A 25,765-nucleotide genomic window follows, 5' to 3' on the forward strand; every position below is an offset into this window, starting at 1 on the left:
TAATCGCCCTACCGCCCGATCGGGTATAGATGGGACCATACAAGGATGGATGGATATTATTGTGTCCAGAGGTCAGGTGTGGATAATGTGTAGGTCAAAATTAGCTGTGCGGGCGAACGCGCAAAGAAAAAATAGAGTAAGAAAAGAAGAAAGTAAGGAACGTTCAGAAAAGACGGTAAAGCGAGTGTAAAATAAAGCGGAGGAGGAGGAGGAGAAGAAGAAGAAACAGAGAGGAAGAGAAAAGACAAGAATCCCAGAAAGGCGAGGAGGGGCGGGAGGGATGGCTCAAAAGGGAAATAGGAGGATGCAGTCAACACTGAGTTTGTAAGGTAAGTAGTATGTAAGTATCGTTTAGAAGTAATGATGTGCGTGGGCGAAGACTCTGAGATGAATGGATATCCAAGAATCCCCTGTTGTCAAAAAAAAAAGCAGAGAAAGTGGCAGGCAATAATGATATTATCGATGAGAAAAAAAAAGAAAACATTAGATAGTTCAAGTACTATTATTGTTCATGTCATACCACGAGGAAAATGACATGATAATATAGTACACTCCGATACAACTATGAAATATCTTCGACAGCCCCCCTCACAGTGAATGCCTGCATGGCAATATCGGGCGATTTCAACCAGTCCACACTGCTACACCATCTAACTTGATACAGGTTTCGCCTTCACAGACGCAGAATCCCGACCGGATGGGACGAGAGGACTGGGTCCCACTGCCCGGACACCCCGTCCGATCTCAGCTCTTCAGTCTTCATGCGGATGCATAAAACATCGAGATTGGCATTAGGAGAATGCATGTGGCCATAAAGGGAGCAGGAGAATTTTCCTACCTGTCGATTCCTTGACGGCAGCTGGATGGTGCTGATGGACTAAGGTACGGACTAGCCCAGTCACCGTCTGTTGGCGAGGCGTTGAGACATGCTTATGAGACGACACAATGTGGCTATCTTGAGAGCAGTGGGATAGTGGTGGATTGTACGATCTGATTCATCTCGGCACGAATCCTCTGGCCTTCTTCTGGTAACTATCCTGGAATCATGGAGATCGAGCAGGCCAACGATATCAATACATTAGAGACGTTCGAGCTCCAAGATGTATGCCTTGGTATGTGTATCTGTATTCTTACAACATACTTTACAACATTCATCATTTATTGTCACTCAGACACACCTAACCAGCTACGGACTAATTTGAATTAGATCTGGATAGGCAGTCCAAGACTCTTGAGCCTAAGCTGCAGAATGCTCAAACTGCAAGGCTGGTGGTCAATAGATCAGGATGGATAATGGCTAAGCCCCAATGCCCCACCCACAAGGGCTACATCTCAAGACTCGAAAAGTCGAAACGGTCTCTCTGGCATAAAGACCTCCATTCAGCCATGATCGTCGCAAAATCTGGGTTATGCATCGTCTAAGATACGAGGGCTAAATTTGAAATCGAGTACTCCCAGGCGCATGCCTACAGGCAACTGTTATGTTCGTTAATTGTGAATACGTCTGCCTAGGTAGAGTTCTGTTGCAGCATCGCTTTCTAATTGATTGAGTCATTGATCAGAGTCGGATACTCCGTAGAATTAGATAGTCCGTACAGAAAAGGCAGAGATGCGGCCTAAATCAGTACATCCGCCACCAAGGCTGTTAGTGGGACTTTTAGGTTGGAGTTTTCAGCTTGGAAAGGACATCCCTGCTCCACCTTTTTTTAGAGGGTAAACTCAATATCAGGCTCATGAATTTCATCGCTGTGGCTGCTGTCATTGATAGTAGTGTGGTAAGTGAAGAGTAAATCGTCTTTGCAGTATTCTTTTAGGCAGTCAAGGTATGAATGGAATAAGAAAGAGGTATTGCCAGTGAAAACCACGAGAAGCTTTCCATCTGTCTCAGGCTGCAAGTATGATGGGTCATATTTGACGGCCATAAACCTAGTTGATGCTAGTACCGTTACTGTCGGCTCTACATTTGAGGTTGTATGCCAGCATACCAACATTGTTACCACCTAGCGAGCCAACCTCAGCGTCAAAATAGAGTATAGTTGCAGGGAACATAGTGGTTAGTAGTTGCAACATTCTGTGCCCCAACATGATAAGCAACCTCCTGAGCCCCTTGAAAATTACTGTAATAGGCAAGATAAAAGGGGGCAACATACATCGCAGTCCTTTTCTAGTCCTCCGTCATTCGGACATGTCCATTCTTGCGCAGGTATGTCAGTCAGAAAGAGACAAGATTTCAACAGCTTGGTTGAATGGAGCGGTGGTCGAGTTTCGTGGGGCGAGCTAATTGCCGTGACCCTTGGGAAGATACCCTCTTCCGGCCTCAGATTCGCCAACCGTCAAAGGTCGACTCCTGCACTACAGAGTAAGATCCCTGCTACGATCAACCATTGGACCAAGCCTTGACGACGGTCATATCCAGGCTCTCTGGAACTGAACGCGATTCGGCCACAATCACGCGCTTGTAACAACAAAACAGACCACGTAATGTGCAGAACCTGTAATAGGTAACAGGAGGGGAAGTGGTGACTCGGGTCAAATCACCTGTCTCACTGCTCGCAGAGTGAATCCGGCATTGGCCCCAGTTGCCCTTGGCTTGCCCAGTTGCCTGTAACCAGCAGCCGGCCTTTGTCGGCTAGTCTCTGCGCAATCGGCCAAAGGGGCAAGCTGTGGCGCGAGGCAAGTCAGCCAGGTATACTAACGCATCCAGTGAAGAGTCTTCTCATCTACTGCGAGTCAATCAGAGAACTTATTTAGAGGCAGTGGAACCCAACGACAGGCGGGAAAAGTTTCGACAACCTGATCTCTCAAGCCGAATCACCTTCATCACCGGACTCCATAAACAGGAAGAGCAGATGCAGGCAGAAACATTTGACGACGTGCCACTCACAAGCAGCAGTTGATGAGGTCACAAGGCTAGAAGAGCTCGAGATCGAAGAGCAAGAAGAAGGGGGATGAAGTCTCAGCACGCGCCCAGCAGCGGATTCAATACACGCGGTGAATACTCACGGGCCATGAACCGAGCACTGAATGGATGAACGGAAGGATGGTGACAGAAACGCGTCGTACCATCGGTTGGGATCGGCTTCCGACCAGCTTCTGGTGGAATCGTATGCGTCGTCAGCTGCGGACTGGGGAAGTTGCGACACCTCACAATGGCACCTTGATTTTGAACGGCTGTGCTGCCTGCATGATTTGCCTCCATGGCATCCATTTGACGAGGTGATATTCGAAGATATCAGAAACAAATAGGATGACACCACAGCTGTGATTGAATACAGGACAGCCAAAGGGAAGAGAAGGAAAGATAGAAATGAAACTGGCGTTATGCATAGAGGCCGATCTTTCCATCTCAGCTTTGGTGTTTCGGTGATGACCGTGACTGCTGCGCCTCACCATTTGTTGCCACATCTGGGTCATGCCGCCCCATCAGCCACAAGGCAGCATGATAGCATACGCTCGTGGCAATTCCGGTAGAAGACACGACATAAGATAAACAGGCTGAAAATAGAAGTCAATGGAGTTGTACGGTAGTTAATCGCGTACAAGTTCCACTGGTGTTTCTATTTGAGTTCTGGACTGGAATATCTGGTAAGTAGCCTTCTACTGTAGTGCTGAGAGCGGAATATACATCCGCATGCTTGGCGTGTGTCGCTTCGAAACATCGAAACCAAGTACAACCTACATCATCACAGAATCACTGCATAGTCATCATCGTAGAGCAGTTGATCCTGAGCGATATTAGACACTTTGACGTGACATGCACACGCTTTCCCAGGATCCAACAGACAAAAGTACCAGAGTCCAGACCTTTTTTGACTCCAGCCATGTCAACTCTGAGGAAGTCAAAATGCAGATTTACGATCTCAGAAGCTCCTCACAGAGCGGGACATACAAGGGGTCCTGTAACATACAGAAGTCTGTACATACAGGTACTTACAAAGTCAGACTTGACCAAACTTACTGTCACACAATCCCTAAGCGCTCTGTCCTCCCCAATATCTCCGTCAGCATTTAGTCTCAACAGTACTTACATATGCATGCACCAAGCCATCCTCAAAGAGAAACCTGCAGGAGCACTGATCGCAGAATCCCCTGCCCGGGTTTCGGATAGGACGACATCCACACTCATGACTGGCTGCGACGAAAGCCACAAGACTAGAGGATATCCAGCCATGTGTGGTGGGCGTCAACAGCTGCATCGAGACCCACCAAATCCGGCTGACAGTGCATACAGCTTTGGTCACCTGTTTGACTAACCTATTGCAGACAAATTGAGACCTTGAGGGTCGAAAGAGCATGGCGTAGGGGACTTCTCTTTATGAGTTTGACCTGGGGTTCCTCAGGGTGTAATATGTGCAAGTGGCGGCGTTTGATTGGAGATTCAGGGAATTCCTCACTAAAAGTCTTGATTTTGAGACAGAACTCAAGCTCTTTCTATCTCTACCCGGCTTGAGTAGGTGATGATTTGAATGAGTATGCGCGAAATCTGTCAATATTGACAGTCATCTCTGGAACTTACCTCATTTGGTGTCAACGCACTCATCATGTTGTGAGTATGGCAACGCTGCAACAGACTACAAAACTATACATGATTAGCTCGACAGATTCGACATTACAGGACTCATCAGTTCATCTTACAGAGCATCCATGCAACTAGCACCGAGCCTTGACTTGAGGACTTCCAACCATCCATACCCAACAAGTCCGATACAATCAACTCAGTCGAACGGTAAAGCCCTCATGTGAGCTCCCAGTCACCAGGGCGACGCCAAGGCAATGTACGGACGAAGACACCATCAACGAGCAACGCGAAAGCTGTACAGGCTGTTCCTGCTAGTTTACAAGAGAGCCAAGCGATTCCACGACGCCGTATACAAATCTCGACCTCTCGCTCCTGGCGCAGCTATCTGAAGTCTTGGAAGGTTATCTTGATGCTCATACCTTGACGGATCCGTGAGCATTGGAGGCGGAGCGCAGAGAAGAGGACGATACAAGCCAAAGCGCTTCAAGAGAAATGGCATTGCGCAGATTTTGTGGACGTGGGCTCAACCTCGTACAAGACGGATTGTGACGTCCCATTGCAATCACAAAATCAGAACCAAATGACGGTCTGCGTTGATGTGTCAGGTGGGCCGCTACTCCACACGTCTGGGAATTCAACTACGGGAAGAGCATACCTTACTCAGGCTGATACACAAGTATCTGGGGCTACATCGCCCTGAGACGTTTTCCATGTACTGCAGCTCTCATGGCTCTGCTGAGTTGACGAGACGACAGGAAAACTATTTCACTAGCAAACATGACTGAAGAAAATGTCGTTTCCTATTTACTCAACCTAACAAGCCAAGTCATTGGCACTCTGGGGCCTTTCTTACGGTCCTAGGTTTTCATGGACATACCAGTCATCCTTCGGACAGAATGAGTACGTGATTCTACGGCAATAATGTTTCATGCTGATATCTAGCAGTCATAGCACGGCTATTGTGCTGCGTGCGCGTTTGGGGAAGAGGAATACATCGCGGTCTGGTAGCGAAAATCGACACCATTGGAGATTGATGATGTAGTCCTGGTGTATACAACAGGACGAAATCACTTTGCTGACCTGTCCTGGACCACGGATGGGTATGACTTGCACCTCTATACATTCCAACATACTACCATTCCGAACTGCCCTGAGACCGTGAAGGGTTGTATTGGCCCTCCTTTCATTTCACCTATGGGTAAGCTCAAATTTGAAAGGTGCCTTGCACCGTACTTGCGAACGGACGGGAAAGTTCTGGATCAAGCCATCTCAACTCCCAATTCTTGAAGACGGTGGTCAACAGCGGCGTCTTGATAGATACGGGTTATTGAATCAGATATTAAGCGAACCGAGAGAATGAGTATCATCTGGGTCATCAAGCCGCTCGAAAGACTATAATGGAAGATTGGTCTGTAGCATCAATCTTTACATAAATATTTTCTTGGCTTGAGTATTCAATGATCTTGACGAAGTGCTTGAAGCGGCTCTGACCTCTGCAGATACAGTCGGCTGTCCTTGCATATCTTGAAATGCGGATGGAAGAGTGCCATAGAGCCTGGCCAGTACACTTCGTTGACTAGACAAGCCTTCCAGCTGGCAGAGTGACTAGAGCATGCAACAGGATGAAATGCATCCAGCCTGTAAACGGATTTGCGTAGGTTCAGTAGGAAGGAAGCCGATTCAATTTTGCAAGAAGTCGCGGTTGTAGTCAATGTGCGGTATAATTGCCCCAGTCCCTTGAAAATCCCCTGCATGAATGAATCAATATGGCTGGACAGTTCTTTCAAGTGGAAGCCTTGTATGTTAGTACTGTAGGAGTCCAGTGTGGCAGGTAATTCAGATAGTTTCTCGGATGGACTAGTACTACCCTTGAACGGTCTATCTTTAACTCACAGTTTCTCAAGACATGCTTGACGTTGCCTGTGATCATGAGCCCACAGCGGCTTTCAAAACTTGCATGGCGGGAAAAGCTTGTTATAGATGGTCTTCGCGCGAGAACAAGGCACTAAAACGATGAGCCACTCAGAATTCAAAGGACCGGGAGTCAGCATATTTCTCAAATCATTGAGACTCTAGGTTGATGTCTGCAAAATCGTCGCTGTCGGTATGTCATCAACATAATCTTAGTCGAATCGAAAAGCATCAAGAGGGTATACCCAACAGAAAGTCGAATCCAGTCTCAACCCTTTATTTTGGGGACGTAGGTCTTTGAGAACCCCATGGTGTTCATTGAAAAACCCTTGGTGTTCGTTGGAAAACACGCCATGTAGCACCAGATTCCCATGAGTGCTTGTTCAGCCTCTTTGAAACTGTAGTTCCAGCCTTGAGAAGCTCCATATTGCATTGAATCTGCACTGAATCAATCGAAGGCCTCTAACTAAGCAGAAAATAGCTTGTTTGTGAAGGACTGCGGGAGGTGCGCTTGATCGCAGGAAATGCCAGTTGATCTGGGGTAATCGAGCTCGGTCAATTGGCTCCTCACTTCATAGATCGTCACCTGGAGCATTATTTGAGTCGATAATAGCATGTTTGTGAGGGCAAGCACTCAATGGTTGATCAATGCTGATTATCCATATTGAACTTTCCCAACAAGCATGATCATTCTGGTGCTCGATCACGGGCTAAGTTAAAACCACAGTGAACTGCTCATATGAACTCCTAAGCACATTCATTGATCATTGAGCTCGAGTCTGATCTGTGAGAAAAGATCTTATGCTCGCAGACTGAGTATAGACTGAAACACTGATATTCAAGTGTGGAGATTGCTCAACTTCGAGACCACAACAATGCGAGACCAGTTGTCCGCGAGTGTTTCTCATCAAATGATCCGCATCAGGGGCTCGCCGATGGCAAGACTGCAACAACATCCAAGACTTCATAAGACTCAGATATCACCAACAATTATTGAATCGTCGTGGAGAGGAAACCCTCATGTTTGTCGTTGGAGATCTAGACATCTACTGAGGCACTGGTCTCGAGCGCAGACTTTTGCCTCTTCGCAGTGGTGGCCGAATGTAGAATAGCACAAGTTTAGATGTGGAGCATTTACAAGTCGTTCCTGAAGTTAGAGTTATTTGAAAGGTACATGAGTCCATCCAGACTGAAAGTGATCCTTGACCACATTTGTGGTTATTGGTAGACCCTCCGGGCCTTTCTGAGTAGTTTTCCCGCTACTGGAGTCTGTTGACATGGGGAAAACGGTTCAGACTCTGGGGTAAATTATGTGATTGATCAAAGCGAGCATGAAGAGAATGACGGAATGTCGAATTACTGTAGTACATAGTACTCTCTTCTTCGACCAGAGTACGCCAGTGACGTGTGACGAGAGAACCTAATGTAGGGACTCAGCGGGGAGAACCTTTTGGGCTTTGCAGTCTAGATAGAGAGTAGTATCGCTTCGAGATATCCAAGAATCAAGTGACCTTGCAGGGACTTACCCTTGGGCCTGGAGACTATTTCTGTTTGTCTCGCTTTAATCACAATTAGTCCAACTACGGAGACTTTGGTGATTTTGGTAGATCCCATATATTAAATGACATAACCTTGGCCTCCGAGCACTTTATTCCCATTGCTTCCATTGGAGAGGCGTTTTTTGAGCTTTTCCGATGGAATGGTCACTGACGAGGGTGTACTGGGTATGAACTGTAATATAGAAGACACTCAATATAATCGTGTCATATCACATGAAATTGTGAAGAAGGACCGTCCTCCATCGAGGTCTCTGTTCTGCTTTGTTCCTGGAAGACCTGGGATATGTACGGAGTACTCCGTAGAGGATGTGCTTTTGGGCCAGGGGAAATGCCCTCCTTACCTGAAGAGTGGGAGAGTCGAGACTCCAGAACCCATCCATCATTGGCCTCATATTCCCCGATGTTTTTTCCTTCCATTTCGAGTGAGCAATATGATAACAATGGCTAATCCAGCCGAGACTCGAAAAAAGAGGCGTAGAAACAAGATTTTTCTTGCCGTTCAACACGAACGAGAACAAGGAAAAACAAGAACCCCGCTCGACGGTCATGAGTAGTGTCGATCGTGGCACTAGTCCAGGTCACAGTGGGAACTTCCACTCATTACTCCGTATTGAGAGTTGAATTTTGAATGCTTTTTCTCAATCCCAACAGACAGATAGATTTTGACTTCTTCCGTCATGTCATCGAATCACATGTTACCGAGATACACCTGGAGCTGTCTTCCCCCTGCTTCCACATTGGTTTTACTCGTACCTAACATTGCATGCTTGCAGTTGGAGGGCTCTCTTCATGATAAGCTACCTCCCTTCCTACAACGGCCGAATGAACCCCACACTTGAGTTGGAGCACGAGAGGGTCTCCAGACTTCCCAGAGTGATCCACGGGGCTACGTACGAGTCTACGAGTCTTTCCGACGATGAATCCCCATGGGCGTGTTCCGTTCCCCGCAAGATGAGAACTACTATGATAATATGAGAAATATCAGTTCCTCGCTGGCTCACTTGTTTAAGACAAAGGATACTGCCAAATTGAGTTCAAATGCGACTATCCATGGTGCGATCAAAGTCGAACTCCCACTAACACAGACTAGTGCCTACAGTGCGTGTCTGGTCACGTTCCTTACTTATCTACCTCCTGCAAGCATAGGTAGGTACTGTTCTTCTAGCCAGGGACTACAGCAGTTCGTCTGTTCAATGTGTGGGCGCCGCTCATTCGAAATTCTCCTCTGCAACTCAATTGAGCTCAAGCGCTCAAGCACCCTATCTACTACTCCTCCGTAAACCACAAAGCAGGGCAATGACTGTCCTCGCTTTACTCAAAGAGTTTATTGTCCATGCCGATCACCGAGGTAGATGAGGCCCGAAAGCGAGACCCCAGCTGCTCAAGCGATCCCATCTCGGACTAAGACGAGGCTAAAGTGCCACTCGCAATTTCCCATGCTTCTAATTTGCTCCCCCGCAGGGCTAAGAGCCCCTAAAAGACCAATTAGTCCAGCATCGCGGTCCGGGGTGCACGGCTCACTCCGACTACGCATAGCTTGGGCTCCAGCTCAGCACCTCTAGGTCCGCTACAGTGACCACCCCCTGCTGCTACGGCGGCGCTGTACTAACATAGTTTTACAGGAGCTATCCACCGTACTCCACAGTATCCTACCATCTACGGCTCAAAAGATGGAAGAAAACAAATGACACACACCAATGATCGGCAAGCCATGCTCTCCCAGTGCGCTCGAAAAGGGTATCACCTCCGTTGGCACGACCGAAAATCGCCCCTACCGCTGACATCAGTAGTCTGGTCAATGGAAGGAGGAAACCCCAACATGAGTTAGTTCACATGTGGAGATGAGGCAATAGCCCTCGGTCTTTTTCTTTTTTCCCCAGCAGTAGCTGGACCTTGCGGAGAGAGTGGTTAGTGGTAGCAGATCTTTTCCGCGCAGCTCCAGGCATAAAAGGAGCCAGTGCAGTCTTGGGAGATCTCGGCTCTACCTCTCTCCCAGACGTCGATTGCTGGCCATTCCCCTGTGAAGAGCGTTGACCCAGCATGCGTTTCTCAACAGTTCTCTCAGCTCTTTTGCTGTCCAGCACAGCGCTCGCAACTCCAGCGCAGGTATCCTCACCAGTCGGTGCTTCAACACAAGGGAGTGTAGCAGAGGAACAGCCGGTAGCGCAGACAACAGCCGTAGCAGAGGCCACTCCTGTTGCGCAACAAAGTGCAAGCACCAACCAGCAGAATGCCAACGCTGCCAACCAGGAGCAGAGCGCCAGCGTCAACACCCAAGCAGCAGCAGCACCCGCAACCAGTGCCAGCCCTCAGACCACTGAGAATGCCGAATCGCCGGCCAGCCAGACTGCCAGTCAGAAGGACGGCAACCCGCTGAATATCCTGACCAACCTGGTTCCAACGCACACTGCTGGTGAGCAAACCCAAAGTGTCTCTACGGCCGTTCCAACTACTGCCTCTGCGGAGAGCTCCTCTAACTCTGAGACTGCCACACGTGCAGCTGCGACAACCGCTGCCGCTAGTACCGCTTCAAGCTCGTCTTCGTCTGGGGGTGCATCGGACGGGTTTTCTGGAAACATCTTTCAAGATCTGCAGAATATGTTACAAGGCATTTCGGGCCTCCTGTCTCCCACCTTGCTGAAGGATATCGAATCCTTCTTCCATCACTTCGCATACCTGTTCGATGATAAAACCACCGACCAGACCAAGTCTTTGATCGATACTGGATACAACCTCCTCACTCCTGAGCTGACCAAGGAAGTACTGGGTCTCTTGAGTAACGCCAATGCTTTGCTCACGCCTAGCTTTGTGAATGAAACTCAAGAGCTCATCGGCGCAGTCGGTCCGCTACTCACACCTCAACTGTTCAAGCAGATTTCGACCCTGCTGAACAATGGCAATAACCTTCTGACCGCTGACTTCGTCAAGGAAGTCAACGGCTTGATTGGTAACGCCAACACTTTGTTGACAGCTGATTTCGTCAAGGAGACCCGCGCCCTTATTGAGGCTGTTGGTCCTTTGTTGACACCTGAACTGTTCAAGCAGATTTCAACTCTGCTGAACAACGGTAACAGCCTGCTGACTGCAGACTTTGTCAAGGAGGTCAATGGTCTGATTGGCAACGCCAACACCTTGTTGACAGCTGATTTCGTCAAGGAGACTCGCGGCCTCATTGAAGCTGTTGCTCCTGTTTTGACACCCGAGCTATTCAAGCAGATTGGCACTCTACTGGTTAATGCCAACACTCTGTTGACTGCAGACTTTGTCAAGGAGATCAAGCAGCTCATCAATGCTGTTGGTCCTCTGCTGTCGGCGGATCTATTCAAGGAGATCAGCAGTCTGATGACTAATGCCAACGACCTGTTGACACCAGAGTTCGTCAAGGAGACTTCCAGCCTGATTGGAGCCGTTGCTCCTTACATCACTCCTCAACTGCTCAAGTCTGTCGGCGGCTTGTTGAACAACGCCAACGACCTGTTGACTCCAGACTTCGTCAAGGAAACCAAGAGCTTGATCGGCGGTATTGCTCCTGTGCTGACACCCGGCGTGCTCGCCGAGGTTGGTGCCTTGCTGACCAACGCCAACGATCTTCTCACGCCAACCTTCGTCAATGAAACCCAGGGCCTGATTGGTGCTGTGGCACCAAACATCACTCCTCAGCTCTTCAAGGAGATCAGCAGCTTGCTGAATAACGCCAACTCCTTGTTGTCCACTGACAGCGTGAATGAGATTCAAGGCCTGCTGAGCAACGCCAACGATCTGCTGACACCCGACTTTGTCAAGGAGACAAAGAACCTGATTGGCGATGTCTCACCAGTCATCACACCCGAGCTGCTGGGACAAGTCGGAGGCCTCCTGAATAATGCCAACAACCTACTCACACCCAAGTTTGTCAACGAGACACAAGACTTGATCTACGAGGTCGCCCCTGTCATCACTCCCGAGCTTCTGGCCGAAGTCGGCGGCCTGCTGAACAACGCCAACAAGCTCCTCACCACCAAGTTCGTCGAGGAAACTCAGAACCTGATCGACAGCGTGGGACCTGCCCTGACCCCCGCCCTGTTCACCAACGTCACCTACGTCCTGGGCAATGCCACCCAGTTGCTGACGCCCAAGTTCGTCAACGAGACAAGAGACCTGATTGATGAAGTCTCCCCGGTCATCACGCCTGACCTGCTTGCAGAAGTCGGCGGTCTCCTCAACAACGCCAATGATCTTCTCACCCGGAAATTCGTGAATGAGACACAGATCCTGATCGAGGATGCATCTGAGGTATGTTCCTTGACCCTTGAAACCACGAAGCAATTTCACTAACGTATACCTAGTTGCTCCCCGTCCTCGTGAAGATCTTGGGCACTTTGTAAGAGACATGAGCCGCCACGCATAAGGGCTTATGATTAATGGACACGAATTCATTTCTTTTTTTTTATACATATGAGAAGTGATCACGCGCTTCACGTTTAATGATATTCACGTTGAGGACAGTTATGTGCCGAGGCATACAGGTCGGGTACGGTTGATGTCCTTATAATCCGTCCATAGCCCACAGAAAATCCAGAGTTCATGTCAAGACTAGACTCTGCTTGTGCCATGACACTATCTAAGCACTAGCATAAAAGCTCCGCTGAAGATCGGACTCGACATTGCGGCCTCATCCTAGTAAGAGGACAGGGACTTCTCGTAGACTTGGCGCCGTGCATCTGCGAGCTGAGAAGCTCTCTATTTGCCCATAAGGCCCAAGCGCTTCAAGTCTCAGGTAGTTGTATCCTGCCTGTAGGCCCTGTCTGACAGTTTTGGCATCGTGGAAGCCAATTGCAGCGCATGTAGTTGGTGAGCGCCGCCAATTCCCGTAAAATCCGGCATATCGAACCACAATGGGACGCTCGATGACTGTATCCTCTCTCCAGCAGTCACCCAAGGGAGCCGCGTAAGTACTAAGCACCAACCAGCTGAGCACTCCTTGGTCATCAAATCCGTCCCTTAGACTAAAATCGATCTCACACCAAGCCAGCTCAACCGACCGCTCAAGACGGAATATCCAACCCCCTAACCTTCTGATACTTCGATAGCACCTTCATCTCCGTATTCCGCTCCTTAACCTTCTTATCCATGGCCCTTTGCACCTCCTCGCGCTTTTTCTCCGCCTCCTCGATCTTCCGCTTCGCTTCCTTGGCCACTTGCTCCTGCGCTTTCAGCGCCGCGCTGGGGGACGGGTATTCGGCTCGGAGGCGATCAAGTTGAGACCGGATGGAGTCGGTTTCGGGATCGATGGGGGTGCAGGTGACTGGGTCGTACTGGTGTGGTTTTAGGGGTGAGCCTGGGACGCGGATATCGGGGAGGGATGGGTGGATGGGTGTTGTGCGGAGGGGGGAGTCGAGCGGGACGGGTGCGTTTGAGGGTGGGTTTGTTGTTGTGGTTGGATCGGCTTCGGCGGGAGGTGAGAGAGGCTGTTGGTTCATTTTGGAATTTGGGGGTTGAGGAGCTTGTATAGTTGTTGGATGTGATTGATAGTTGATAGAGAAGTATTGCTGCTGAACATTTGCCGATGCGGGCCGGTAGCGGTGGGATTCTGCCGGTTGAATGGCGGTTGACCGCCTGATTGCTGTTGCGGAGATGCCGGCGCAGCTGTATGAGGAACTGAAGTTCAAGGGCATCCGAAGACAGAATTGCACATTCCGTCATTTTGGTCAAATGAGAAGGAGGTGAAGGAAGGGCGCTCTTGATTGGCTTTGAAGCCTTGCCCACTATGCAGGCTTTCGGTATGCGATCACTTCACTCGCTCAACGCTGTGCTGTGCAGCGCCCGATGACCTCATGGTCGGTACAACTTGAAGCTGATTCCGTGTCCTGTAGTTCCGAAGAATAGGAGGGTAAGTGCTTTTTCTAGGAGGAGTGGGCAATGCTGAAACCCAACTCTAGCCTAGATTCGAATTTATATTGAGAGTAAGTCAGACCAGTCTCGCACATCATAGATTCTTACTGACCGAGATCTCCGCTCAGATCATTGATCTGAATAATGTGCCACTTGTGAGTGGAACGGCGTTCGTCAAATGGCGTCTGCCATCGTCAAGTACGGCCGAGCATCATGGGAATACGGACAAAGCGATCATCATCGATCATCGAGCGTACTGGAACTACGAGAAAACCCTGCAGGTCAGGCTTACAATTGATCGAAATCAGACACTCCATGAATGCGAACTCGTCCTAGACATCATACAAGAGTTTGGATCTGGAGGGCACGGCGACAGGAATCTTCTAGGAAGAATCAAGCTCAACCTTGCCGAGTATGTTGACAAGAGCGATGACGACGAAGGCATCGTAAGGAGGTACCTGATGCAGGATAGTAAGGTCAACAGCACGCTCAGGGTTGGGATTGTGATGCGTCAAATTGATGGCGATCGGAATTTCACCACGTATGTTTATTTCTTGCCACGAATCTTCATCTCTGTCTGTTACTGATTGCTAGCAGCCCGCCCCTAAGGTCCGCCGCAGTTTTCGCAGGCATCGCGGGTGTGGTCTCCTCGGAACAAGCTGATCATGATGACCTTGGCCGGCTTCCGTCCATCAACACGCAGAGTAGAGAGGTCGCTGATATGCAGGACATGTACCGCCGCACTCTGGCTGCTTCGTGGATGTCTGGCACGGATGACATCCCCGCGGATAAGTTGATCGAGGACCTCTTTGCCACGGGTTCTTGCGGGAATGAAGAAGATCCTGATGCTCGCTCTCGAAGATCGGCAGAGCATCATAACGAACTTCGTCCTGACAGGGATACAGATACAAGGCAAACCAGATCAGGGAACAGATTGTCCCCGAGTTTCGAGAGGCGACCAAAGAGCTCATCCAGCCAATTCCGCAACAAAAGTAAAGGGTCCGACTCCTCCTCGGGACACATCAGGAAAGGCGGCAGCATTAAAGAGCAGCTCTACGACAGTGCAAATGGCAAGGCCTGGAAAAGCCGCAGTGAAGTGGATGAACTATCCGAGTTTGATGTACGAGAGGACCTGCGGAGCTGGGAGGTCTCTGTAAAGGAATAATCTCATAGCGCTCATATATTTTTCTTTGTTTATCCTTGACTTGGTATTCTCTTAAGACAATATTTACCTTAATAATTTGTTGAAACGATAAGGATCAGGTATCTGCCATCAAACAAACACACTTCCAACGTCTCCAAGGTATTCTTGTGGCCTAAGGCACATGTCATAGTGATCAAACTTCCGCTTCCAGTCTAGCGTATCTTGACCGATAAGATTGCAAGCAAAGCTTCAAGAAACTATCGATTGCGAAGAATTCATGGAGCGGCTGGCTCGAAACACTTCGCCCATTTTCCCATATGCTTACACGGCTCTCTAGGACGGCAGCAGAGCGTCTGGCCTGTCAATACATCTTCCCCTGTAGGGAAATTCTACGACCATCAACGGGTCGCCGGCGCGATGCTTTCGTCCGCTATCAGAACACCGCAACCGATCCGGAGGACGAGACATCATCTCGCCCTCGATCTCGAGCCCAGTGGAGAAACCAGAAGGAATGTTCAAGGAGTCAGAAGTTGACGCTCGATGTCGACACGTTGGGAAAGCCTGGGGAAATCGTTGTCGTGGCGCATCGGACCCGCCGCCGTCGAAACCCAGAGATCGAGAGCAACACATCCGATAAATCTGCCCTTCCATTCATGCTAGAAGATATCGAAAGCAGGGATATCGTTCTCGAATCTGCTACCGTCAATGAGAGCATAAGAAGCTTTTGTGAACCTCATCGGCCGCACGACAAGTTGTCCATCAACGATTGGGAAGAATTGCGGAATAGACTCCAATTATCCTTTACCTTTCAACAGCTGTCAGACTACATACAAGAAGCGAAGCAGGAGGCTTTGGTCCAGAAGGATGGGGAGCCACGAAATGATCACACCGGCACTGCTGTCTGGAGACCCGGAACTTCCGTGTTTCTTGAAACCGGTCCAATCTCGCAGGGAGGCGTTGCCGATAGAGTCGCCGTGACACAAGCTCTGAAAGGGAAACAACTCCTTGCAGAGAGGATTCTACGAGACTGCTGGCAGCTAGGTGTTGCTGGTGAAGTTGGCCAAATCGACATCCGGCTCCCCGCCTACTCATTATCGCTGCTGCTCAACTCTGAGCATTTCTCTTTCGAAGAATTGGCCAACTTACACGACGTGAAGATTGACGTCACCCGTGCGTTGGGCCTCGTCAGAGTAACTGGGAATCAGCACACATGTGAATCGATTCGCGAGATTATATACGATGCAACGAACAGAATTCGGCAGGAAGATATTGATCTGCCTACACCAAATAATGCCACGTCCAAAAGTGGTCGTATTTTTACTCCTGGTTTTCTCGCGTGGGTCAGCGAGACCTATGGAGTTGCATTCGAGCAGGGGCCATCACAAGGCCGAATTAAGATGTTCTACCTCGCGGAGAACAGAGAAGATGCGGACAATGCTCGGAGAACCCTAAATCTAGCGATCTACAACACGACTTCTCCTGCGATACCCTTCGGCACTTACTTATCCGCGTCCCAGTCGGCTAGTGTCTACAATGTAGATCCAGAGCGAAACGTCCCGTGGATCGATCGGCAAAAAGCGTGGTTTCGGTGGGCAATGTCATCTGCTCAATCCTCCGAGACGAAGATCCTGGACACCCCGTACTTCAATAAGCATCAATCACTTTTGTCAGACGAGCTGCTTAAATTACTCAGAAAGTCATCACCATTAATCTCAGAACGAAATGGTATCAGCGAGACCGTAATAGCTGCGGTTGGTCGGTGTCTGTTCTTACGCAAGCCTTCCTTCGAGACTCAAACCCTCAGCGCTTCTCAGCTGGGCAAATTGAATCTTCCTCGAACTTTCACTGCAGACGTTCCTCGAGTAACGTCGTTTCTCCGTATGCTCACGCCACGTCTACCCGATGATGACCAACAGTTTTACCTCTTCCGGCTGATTCCAACCGCTGCCCATGCGAACATCTTTCCGCGACTCGAAATAGAGGCCACCTTAAAAGGATCACATTGGTCCTCTGGCTCTGGTACCGAAATTGAGATTCATAGCGTGAAAGCTGAGCTGGCCGAGAGCAGTGTTGACTATCTGCTCCCCGAGAACGGCCTTGACCTTCGGTTTACCAGAAAGTTGTACCGCGATTTACTGCATGGGGAAAATGAGTCAGCCGAGAACATTACGGTTGAAAGCCTCCGAGAATGCTTGCAGGGCATCTTTTCTAGGTACATGAACAGCGAAGGTGAAGCGCCTCTTCCTGCCTTTACTCATGTTCCGCTTCCCAATGATCTGTTGAAGGGAACTGTCAGCAGGGAACAAGACTTTTCGAGTAACCACACTACTGCGGAATACATGTTCATGCCACTGAACGACCTTCAAGGCACGCGCATTCATCGCTATGATTTCCAAGGCCAGCAGCTCAACTATGCTTTCTACGAGAGCGGGCCGTTCAATCCCTACCGAACGACGGATATTTTTCTCGACATGGACGTCACTGAGGGTGACAGCTCCGCAAGTCCACCTGCAGAGGATGCTATGTCTCAGGATCCACTCCATCGTGAGTTCAACACGTTCTACGGTGCTGCTTGCTCTCTGGCATTTGAGCTGGATAAGGCTTGGCGGATGGATGTTGTCTAAGAGGTATCACTCAATGTATTATATGTTTTATATTGTATTATAATCATGAGATCTTATTTGCATAGAATTCACCTTAGTCAAGCTGGACAACGTACGTATGCCAACTCTACAATTGCGCTGGCTGGATCAGCATAGGAATATATTTTTGTCCTATCGCAATCTTTCTGGTCCCAAACCAACCGAAAGTTGTAGGCAGCGAGTCAGACATGTATGTCCTCGGAGTTTTTCAAACAAAGGGTATGGTATGTATCGATCAGGTGCGTGTGGTCAGTCGCCATCTGTAGCCCAAACAGGTAATCAGTCACAGACGCTTGGATTCATTATGCTCAACAATCTTTGAATTCATTCAACGACTTAAAAATGCCGTCGAATATCAAAGAGAAAGGAGACATTGAAGGTCATTCGAACGCAATATATAGTAACCTACCGACTGTCCGGTCATTTCAACTCACTTTAATGCCCCATAGAGCAGACAACTAACTACATCTCTCCTGCCTTCAGTGGTCGGTGGGCATTTGACGTAGTTAGCGAGGGGCTCCGCATCTGACCGAATCGGGCTTCACTTCTTTGTGGTTGGAGAGATCTCCCACCTCGAGACTTCTCCAAAAACCTGCAATTTTGTCATTGACAGCGCTATTCTGCCAGTAACCTTTACTCGCTGTGCTATCATCGACTGGGAGTATTAGTCGACTCACCGCAGTCCTCTCCGACCGTCCAGAAATCGAGCCAGCTTGTTTGTCATACCCGTCATGAAGGTTATGCGGACAAGGAAATAGCATAGGCATGGAGAGAACACGAATCGCTAAGGTTTGATCCATGAATACATACAATCCGAGTTGAAACAAAACGTCTGGATCTGACTGTTCTCCTCCTTCCCTCGACTCTCAGGTTGAAGATGTGACCTTGGCGCGTCGTGGTGAACAGGTCGTCGGCACGCTACACCTCACCCCTCACCATATTATCTTCTCCCACATACCCCAAGGAGCCGAGACTGCGCAGGCTCAAGGTACGCCCGTTCGACCGAGGGAGCTGTGGATAACCTACCCTATCATCTCATTTTGTACATGCCGCCCAACTCCCGCCGCATCCCGCCAGCCGTCGTCGATTCGCTTGCGCTGTCGAGACTTTACGTTCGTTTGTTTCTACTTTGCCAGTGAGAGTAAAGCTCGCGATGTATATGAAAGCATAAAGCTCTGGACTTGCAAAGTCGGCCGGATCGACAAACTCTATGCCTTCACTTATCAGCCGCCGCCGCCGGAGCGGGAATACAACGGTTGGGAATTGTACGATGCACGCAAAGAGTGGACTAGGCAGGGCGTGGGCTGCGATGGCAACAGCAATGGCTGGCGTATTTCCGAGATGAATATGGACTACGGGGTAAACTCCTCTCTCCTGAGTAGCTTCATGATCGCTGCGTTGACTTTGGATGTCTCAGTTTTCACCGACATACCCCGCTCTTCTACCGGTGCCGTCGGCCATTTCAGACAATACGCTCAACTACGCGGGTCGTTATCGGTCGAGAGCACGAGTGCCTGTCCTGACGTATCGACATCCCATCAACAACTGCTCAATCACGAGAAGCTCTCAACCTCTGGTCGGTGTACGGCAGAACCGGAGCATCCAGGATGAGAAGCTGTTAGCAGCGATATTCTCAACATCCCGTGCAGATAGGCCACTGGCGAATTTCACTCCACCACATCTGGAACATGATTCCTCAAGCTCTACACAGGGTGACGTTTCATCAAGCCTGATGCTGACTGATCTGACAAACACCGAGGAATTGGAAGACGAGATGCTGGAGTCATTTCGTGGGGATCCAGAGGAAAGACCTCAGATTTATGGTGCTCAGCAGCATAATCTGATTGTCGATGCACGGCCGACAGTCAATGCATTTGCTATGCAAGCCGTTGGTCTGGGCTCAGAAAATATGGACAATTACAAGTTCGCTACGAAGGCCTACCTGGGCATTGACAACATCCACGTCATGCGGGACTCCCTCAACAAGGTGGTCGATGCACTTAAAGACTCAGATGTCACGCCATTAGGACCTAATAGGGATCAACTTGCGCGAAGTGGATGGCTGAAGCATATCGCTGGCATTCTGGATGGCGCCGGGTTGATAGCTCGTCAAGTTGGCTTACAGCACTCGCATGTGCTCATTCACTGCTCGGATGGATGGGATCGCACGGGCCAGTTGAGCGCTCTGAGTCAGATATGTCTCGATCCTTACTTTCGGACGATGGAAGGGTTCATGGTGCTCGTGGAGAAGGACTGGCTTTCCTTTGGCCACATGTTCCGGCACAGAACGGGTCCTTTGAGCAGCGAAAAGTGGTTTCAGATTGAAAACGAAAGAATTGGGGGAGATTCCGGTCGGGGATTTGGAGAGGCCGGTGGTGCAAGCAAAGCCATCGAGAATGCTTTCCTCAGTGCAAAAGGTTTTTTTAACAGGGACAACACGAGTCGCGACTCCCTCCCGGATTCGGAAGGGGAAATGCAAAACTGTGACTCCGACAGTCCCAGAAAGCCAGGTTCCGCCCCCAGAAGCGCTGTCTCCGAAAAGGAGGTAACCAAGGTGAAGGAAACAAGTCCGGTCTTTCATCAGTTCCTCGATGCGACCTACCAACTCTTATACCAACATCCGACACGATTTGAATTCAACGAGCGATTTCTCAGGCGGCTGCTCTACCATCTCTACTCGTGCCAATATGGTACATTCCTTTTTAATAGCGAAAAGGAGCGGGTGGAGCTGAAGGCTAAGGAGCGCACTCGGAGCGTGTGGGATTACTTCCTTGCCCGGAGGGAACAATTTCTCAATCCCAAGTATGATCCTCAAATAGACGATCATAAGCGCGGCAAAGAACGCCTGATCTTCCCGCGTATCAATGAAGTCAGATGGTGGAACGAAGCATTTGGTCGAACAGATGCGGAGATGAACGGGGCCCGCTCAACCAGCGTTACTCCCTCTGCCCGTCGTGATAGTCCCAGCTCTGAGTCAACGCCGGTCTTGACAGGTATCGAGACAGCTCACCATGCTGTCGGAAGCGGGACTCCTGGCAATGTGACCAGTAACGCTGCCCCGACCGGAATGGCAGCAGTGGCTTCAGGAATCTCAAATCTAAGTTTCTCCAAGGGAAGGGAGCACTCTCAGGAGCCGCAAAATCTGAGTCAGATGGAGCTTGAAATGCAATAGGAATGGAGCAGACAATGAAAGACGATAAGCGCATGGCACTTGATTGCAGTTCACGATTTAATGTATGTTACATTGAGCGACTGTTATGACAAAGGATCGGTCTAAGCTAGGCCTAGAACATGACGAATATTCTTACGGCAAAGGTTGAAGATTGCGAAGTCTGTTGGCAGGTGCCTCGATAGCCTGAAAGGAAGCTGTAGAAGGGTACGTAGATAGTCAGCAAATTGATGCCTGAGAGCCTGAACAGGATTAAGCTCTGAGAGCTAGTTCTTTGGACTATTCCTATTATGGAAAGGGGTCGGCGGGAGTGCAAGCGAGGGTTGAGCCCTATCCCAGAAAGGAAGGACAAGCCCTATTCCCAAAAAATCCCCACTAACGCGGAATCTCTCAAATCTGGTCTGACGACTGCCGACCACTTCGCCCTCGAACGACTTCCCAACTTTGGTGCACCGCTACGGCCGTTTCTTCGACAACCTAGAAACCAACCAGCAGAAACGCAATCATGGCCGCTGTCCAGGGAGCTATTTCGAAGCGCCGCAAGTTCGTCGCCGACGGTGTCTTCTATGCCGAGTTGAACGAGTTCTTCCAGCGCGAGCTGGCTGAGGAGGGCTACTCTGGTGTTGAAGTCCGTGTCACTCCCACCGTCACCGACATCAGTACGTTCGCCCGATTATAAGTATTCTTTCCGTTAGGTTATTGGAGGTTGAAGGAGGCCAGAAAAGATGGGGAAACCACGAAATTGAGGACGCAATGGGAGGAATATATTTGTCGCGAGGAATCACACGGGGAATAGTGTCATGATGCTAACGGATGCTCTTTTTTTGCGCAGTCATCCGTGCCACCCACACTCAGGAGGTTCTCGGTGAGCAGGGTCGCCGCATCCGCGAGCTCACCTCCCTCATCCAGAAGCGCTTCAAGTTCCCCGAGAACTCCGTCTCCCTCTATGCCGCCAAGGTCCAGAACCGCGGTCTGTCCGCCGTCGCTCAGTGCGAGTCCCTCCGCTACAAGCTTCTCAACGGTCTGGCCGTCCGCAGAGCCTGCTACGGTGTCCTGAGATTCATCATGGAGAGCGGTGCCAAGGGTTGTGAGGTTGTCGTTTCCGGAAAGCTGCGTGCTGCCCGTGCCAAGTCCATGAAGTTCACGGTACGTCGACTATTGCTTTGGGGGATTTGCTCAAGGAAAAGAGGAATTATGAAGGAAGATGAATGAGGGGATTTCGGATCCGGGAGGTGCAAGCAACGATACAAGAATGGTGTGACTAACGCTATCCTCTCTGTACAGGACGGTTTCATGATCCACTCCGGTCAGCCCGCCAAGGAGTTCATTGACAGCGCCACCCGTCACGTCCTTCTCCGCCAGGGTGTTCTTGGTATCAAGGTCAAGATCATGCGCGGCTCCGACCCCGAGGGCAAGGCCGGTCCTCAGAAGACCCTCCCTGACTCCGTCACCATCATCGAGCCCAAGGAGGAGCAGCCCGTCCTGCAGCCCATGAGCCAGGACTACGGTGCCAAGGCTCTCGCCGCTCAGCAGCTCGCCGAGCAGCAGCGACTTGCTGAGCAGCAGGCCGCTGAAGGCCAGGAGGGTGCCGCCGGTGCGGAGGCTTACGCCCAGGAGTAATCTGGTTTCTTTTCTCTAAAATAGGCCCTGCTCTTCTTTTCTTCGTTCCTGTCGTCCTACCTACCTACTTCTAACCTCACGCAATAAAGAACACTACATGAACTTCAATTGTCTCCTCTTTCGACAATTTCTTTCGCAGCTGCTGGAGAATCTCTCCCGGGCTTCCAGCTCTCTTCCTAGATCCCTAGTGAAAGACCTAGGTAGGAAACCAAAAGTGATACTTGAAATGAAATGAGATTACGGAACGGGGCAGTCGTTCGCGTTGCGACTATACTTGTACTGGTACTGCGGGATGGGCTATGTCGACCCATTAAGTAGGTGGGTCTTTCATTTAAGACTCCTCTGAATTATACCCTGTGTGGCTGCGTAGCTGGCTTTTGACCATATAATGCCTAAGGTAATAGCAACAGTCCCTTGTAAATTTCTACCATCTAAGAATAAATACGTAAAGCTGGAGCATTTGATCTGGAACTTGCCAAGAATGTGAAAAGATCCACTCTAGCGGATCAGAAATCTGAAAAAGTAGGCCTCTTCTATGTCATATTCAAGGTACATCGTGACTCTAGTGCTGTAACTGCTTTGTGCCAAGGGATATTTCTAGGGCATATATCTATACTTTTTGCTAAAACCACTCCCCCATCTGTCTTGACACCCGCCTACAGGAAAGCCTCAATGTTGATCTCCAACGTGCTCACGGGGTATTTCAGCTCGTACTTCTCCAATACTGTAGGGTGTAAGATACCGAAGGCACCGATGACGTGGTCCTTGCCAGAAAAACGAAGGTGGATGGATGCCGCATGACCCGGGAAGTAGGTGGGTTCTAAGACTGAGTTAATACGCCGATACATACATGTAACACAAAAATCATATAAGACTTACCGTCGAGCTCTTCAATCCAGTAATGCGAGTCGCCGATGGCTGGGTTCTCGAGACCCTCCTCACCTGTGATGAAGGCGCTCTTGAGCATGGACATGAGGCGGTCAAGCAAGCCGTGCACAACTTCAAAACCGCTCGTCTTGCCGTACCAAGCCGCGGCGAAGTGTCTCTCGTTACGGCTTTTACGTTCCAACGCCAGATCTTTGAAGGCGACATCGCTGCACTCGAAGATCTTAATGGGCACTGCGTGATGCTTGTTCTCACGAATGGTCTTGAGGAGGCCGGGAAGCAGGCTTGTGCGGACAACTTGGAACTCCAGGGTCTTGGGGTTTGCCAGTTTGACGGCGGTGTTGCCGTCATCCTTGCGGTTGAGCCAGGCGAAGTTCTCGTCGTGAGAACACAAGATGAGGGGCAAGACCTCCGACCAGCCTGCCATTGCAGCTTCCATTCTGACAATATCGGAGAGCTTATTGATGGGGAGAGGCTGAGCAATTGTACCAGACTTGCTGGGGAAGGACCGCGGGAGCGAGTTGAAACCGTACGCAATGGCAACATCCTCCATGATATCTGCCTGGTGAAGCACGTCCGCCCGGGTGGGGGGAACATCAACGTCAATGAGATCGGGCGAAGATGCGGACGGCCTTGCCTGGTAGGACATCTTGGTTAAGAGCTTGCAAATTTCCTCGGGAGAAAGCTCCAGTCCACAGCACTGGTTGATGTAAGAGACCTCGGCCTGAGTGGTACGAGGCGCAATGTCAGGCTCCACTCTGGTCTCGTTATTATGTTCAGAGACAATCTGAACAGGCTCAACACTGCGCAAGAATGTGTTAGTATCAAGCACACAGGGCGAAGCAGACTGTACATACGTGAAGGGCTCGGAGGTATATTGGGAGAACATCGTGACCATGATCTTGGTCACAATGTCGAGCTTCGTCTTGTCAAGAGCTGTAACCTCGATCAAGACATTCTTGGTATCTAAAGTAATCTTTGAGTGGTCACCGTTGATGATAGGTGGCAGGGAACAGACAGTCCTCTTCGAGTCGTAGATGACGGGGTAAACGGGGGAGTCGCGGATGATGTGGAGATATTTGCCCAGATGCTTGTCTTTCTGTTCATGGAGGTAAGTATTAATTGGAGACGACCCGTGGCCGGTCAGTTCCATACCTCGTAAAAGGACATCAATTCCTTGCCGTTCAGTTCTTTCGTCTGATTCAAAGGCACAAACTTGATGTCCTTCGGTGGCAGCGCCTCGTAGGTGAAGGGGCCCTGGATAGTGTCCAGGTCATGGGTACCGATCGACACAAGCGTTCTCTGTCTGGCAAGGTTCTGGTGAAGTTTGTCTTGCAGAGCAATGAAGGATTCATAGCGGGCTTTGTCGAATTTGATGTTGCGAAGAATAGCTCCGGAAACTAACGGCCTTACTTTCATAGTCTAGTTGAAGAGTTGTTAAGGATATTGGCCCGATACAGAATCCCCGAACCCGCTCACTTACATCTTCCTTGACAATGATTTTCTCCATCTGCCCATTGGCGGGCTCAACCAATCGGTAACTGGGGAGAGGCTTCCGGCCCAAGAAGATGTTGAGCATGAGCTGGATACCCTCGAAACATAGCAGATCGTAACTGGAGACAAGACTCAGTATATGCGATTGGAATGTTCAGCGTTTGCCGAAAAGTATGCGTACCGGTTGGCGGGGATTTCGATCTTCAGCTGGGGCGGCTCCTGCTTGCCATCGACGATGGGTCTGTCCGAATTTGTGGTCTGCTCTCCTTAGCAATTTTCAATCGCATTTCTCAGGGTGTCCGGGAGCGCATTACATCTTCATCAAGCTCAATGCCTATAGGAAGAGTCGTCAGCGAGAAACCCCGCAGAAAAAAAAGAGAGGGATCAATGAGTCAAACGTACCGAATTCGAAGCACAGCTCATCGAATTCCTCCGTCGTATATCTTGAGGATATGATCAGTCACAAAAACACTTCGAGGACATTGGACACAAGAGAAAAACATACTCCCGACCAAGCTCTTTGAAGAGCGCGGCCTTATCGACCGAGATGGTGGGCATGATGAGGGGCTTGTTCTTAGCAACTGTATCGAAGGTACGCCGCGATTAGACAGAGATTGAAGCCTGCCAACGCACTGGTATGGAAATGAGAATGAATGTCAGTTATTCAACGCAGATTGACAGCGTTGGTATCTCCGCAAATGCTCAGTCTGTCCTCCAGTGTCGGGCAGATAATCGCAGTAGTCATAGTCCGTGGCACTTTTGTCTCCGTTGGGGCTTGACCCTCGCAGCGGCCGCCGATCAAGCCACAGATGGACTGCACCGCCACGATTTCACCCCTCCTGATTGCCTTAGGGCCTCAGGCTTTACCTTGGTTGCTCCTAAGAATCAATCTGTTACATCTGTTTTTACCCCCCACCAGCCACAGCTAGCAGCTAGTACTCCGTAGTACTA

General features: G+C 49.8%; 7 protein-coding genes across 7 annotated transcripts; 5 read left to right on the top strand and 2 right to left on the bottom strand.

Moving 5' to 3' along the window:
- Positions 1–10,029: 10,029 nt before the first annotated feature.
- On the top strand, positions 10,030–12,353 carry CDV56_107847 (uncharacterized protein; the record flags this gene model as incomplete). Its single annotated transcript, XM_026761466.1, has 2 exons — positions 10,030–12,261; positions 12,315–12,353. The coding sequence occupies 2 exons, from the start codon at positions 10,030–10,032 to the stop codon at positions 12,351–12,353; spliced, it is 2,271 nt and encodes a 756-aa protein (XP_026615842.1).
- A 660-nt stretch (positions 12,354–13,013) lies between these two features.
- Positions 13,014–13,448, bottom strand: CDV56_107936 (uncharacterized protein; the record flags this gene model as incomplete). The annotated part of the gene is made up of 1 exon (XM_026761555.1): positions 13,014–13,448. One exon carries the CDS (start codon positions 13,446–13,448, stop codon positions 13,014–13,016), a length of 435 nt encoding a protein of 144 aa, XP_026615843.1.
- Positions 13,449–13,735: 287 nt separating this feature from the next.
- Positions 13,736–15,025, top strand: CDV56_107959 (N-terminal C2 domain-containing protein; the record flags this gene model as incomplete). Its single annotated transcript, XM_026761578.1, has 5 exons — positions 13,736–13,748; positions 13,842–13,858; positions 13,908–13,931; positions 13,989–14,401; positions 14,458–15,025. The coding sequence occupies 5 exons, from the start codon at positions 13,736–13,738 to the stop codon at positions 15,023–15,025; spliced, it is 1,035 nt and encodes a 344-aa protein (XP_026615844.1).
- A 296-nt stretch (positions 15,026–15,321) lies between these two features.
- On the top strand, positions 15,322–17,628 carry CDV56_108016 (putative respiratory complex assembly protein Rmp1; the record flags this gene model as incomplete). Its single annotated transcript, XM_026761635.1, has 1 exon — positions 15,322–17,628. One exon carries the CDS (start codon positions 15,322–15,324, stop codon positions 17,626–17,628), a length of 2,307 nt encoding a protein of 768 aa, XP_026615845.1.
- A 1,064-nt stretch (positions 17,629–18,692) lies between these two features.
- CDV56_108128 (phosphatidylinositol-3-phosphatase YMR1) lies at positions 18,693–20,818 on the top strand (the record flags this gene model as incomplete). The annotated part of the gene is made up of 3 exons (XM_026761747.1): positions 18,693–18,762; positions 18,836–19,005; positions 19,064–20,818. 3 exons carry the CDS (start codon positions 18,693–18,695, stop codon positions 20,816–20,818), a joined length of 1,995 nt encoding a protein of 664 aa, XP_026615846.1.
- A 502-nt stretch (positions 20,819–21,320) lies between these two features.
- On the top strand, positions 21,321–22,435 carry RPS3 (40S ribosomal protein uS3; the record flags this gene model as incomplete). Its single annotated transcript, XM_026761819.1, has 3 exons — positions 21,321–21,474; positions 21,648–21,961; positions 22,100–22,435. 3 exons carry the CDS (start codon positions 21,321–21,323, stop codon positions 22,433–22,435), a joined length of 804 nt encoding a protein of 267 aa, XP_026615847.1.
- Positions 22,436–23,091: 656 nt separating this feature from the next.
- CDV56_108251 (phenylalanine--tRNA ligase subunit beta) lies at positions 23,092–25,372 on the bottom strand (the record flags this gene model as incomplete). Its single annotated transcript, XM_026761870.1, has 9 exons — positions 23,092–23,255; positions 23,315–24,123; positions 24,178–24,419; positions 24,476–24,742; positions 24,804–24,933; positions 24,996–25,072; positions 25,129–25,148; positions 25,217–25,257; positions 25,320–25,372. The coding sequence occupies 9 exons, from the start codon at positions 25,370–25,372 to the stop codon at positions 23,092–23,094; spliced, it is 1,803 nt and encodes a 600-aa protein (XP_026615848.1).
- Positions 25,373–25,765: the final 393 nt, after the last annotated feature.

Source organism: Aspergillus thermomutatus, assembly GCF_002237265.1.
Source record: "Aspergillus thermomutatus strain HMR AF 39 chromosome Unknown NODE_56, whole genome shotgun sequence".
Lineage (NCBI taxonomy): Eukaryota > Fungi > Ascomycota > Eurotiomycetes > Eurotiales > Aspergillaceae > Aspergillus > Aspergillus thermomutatus.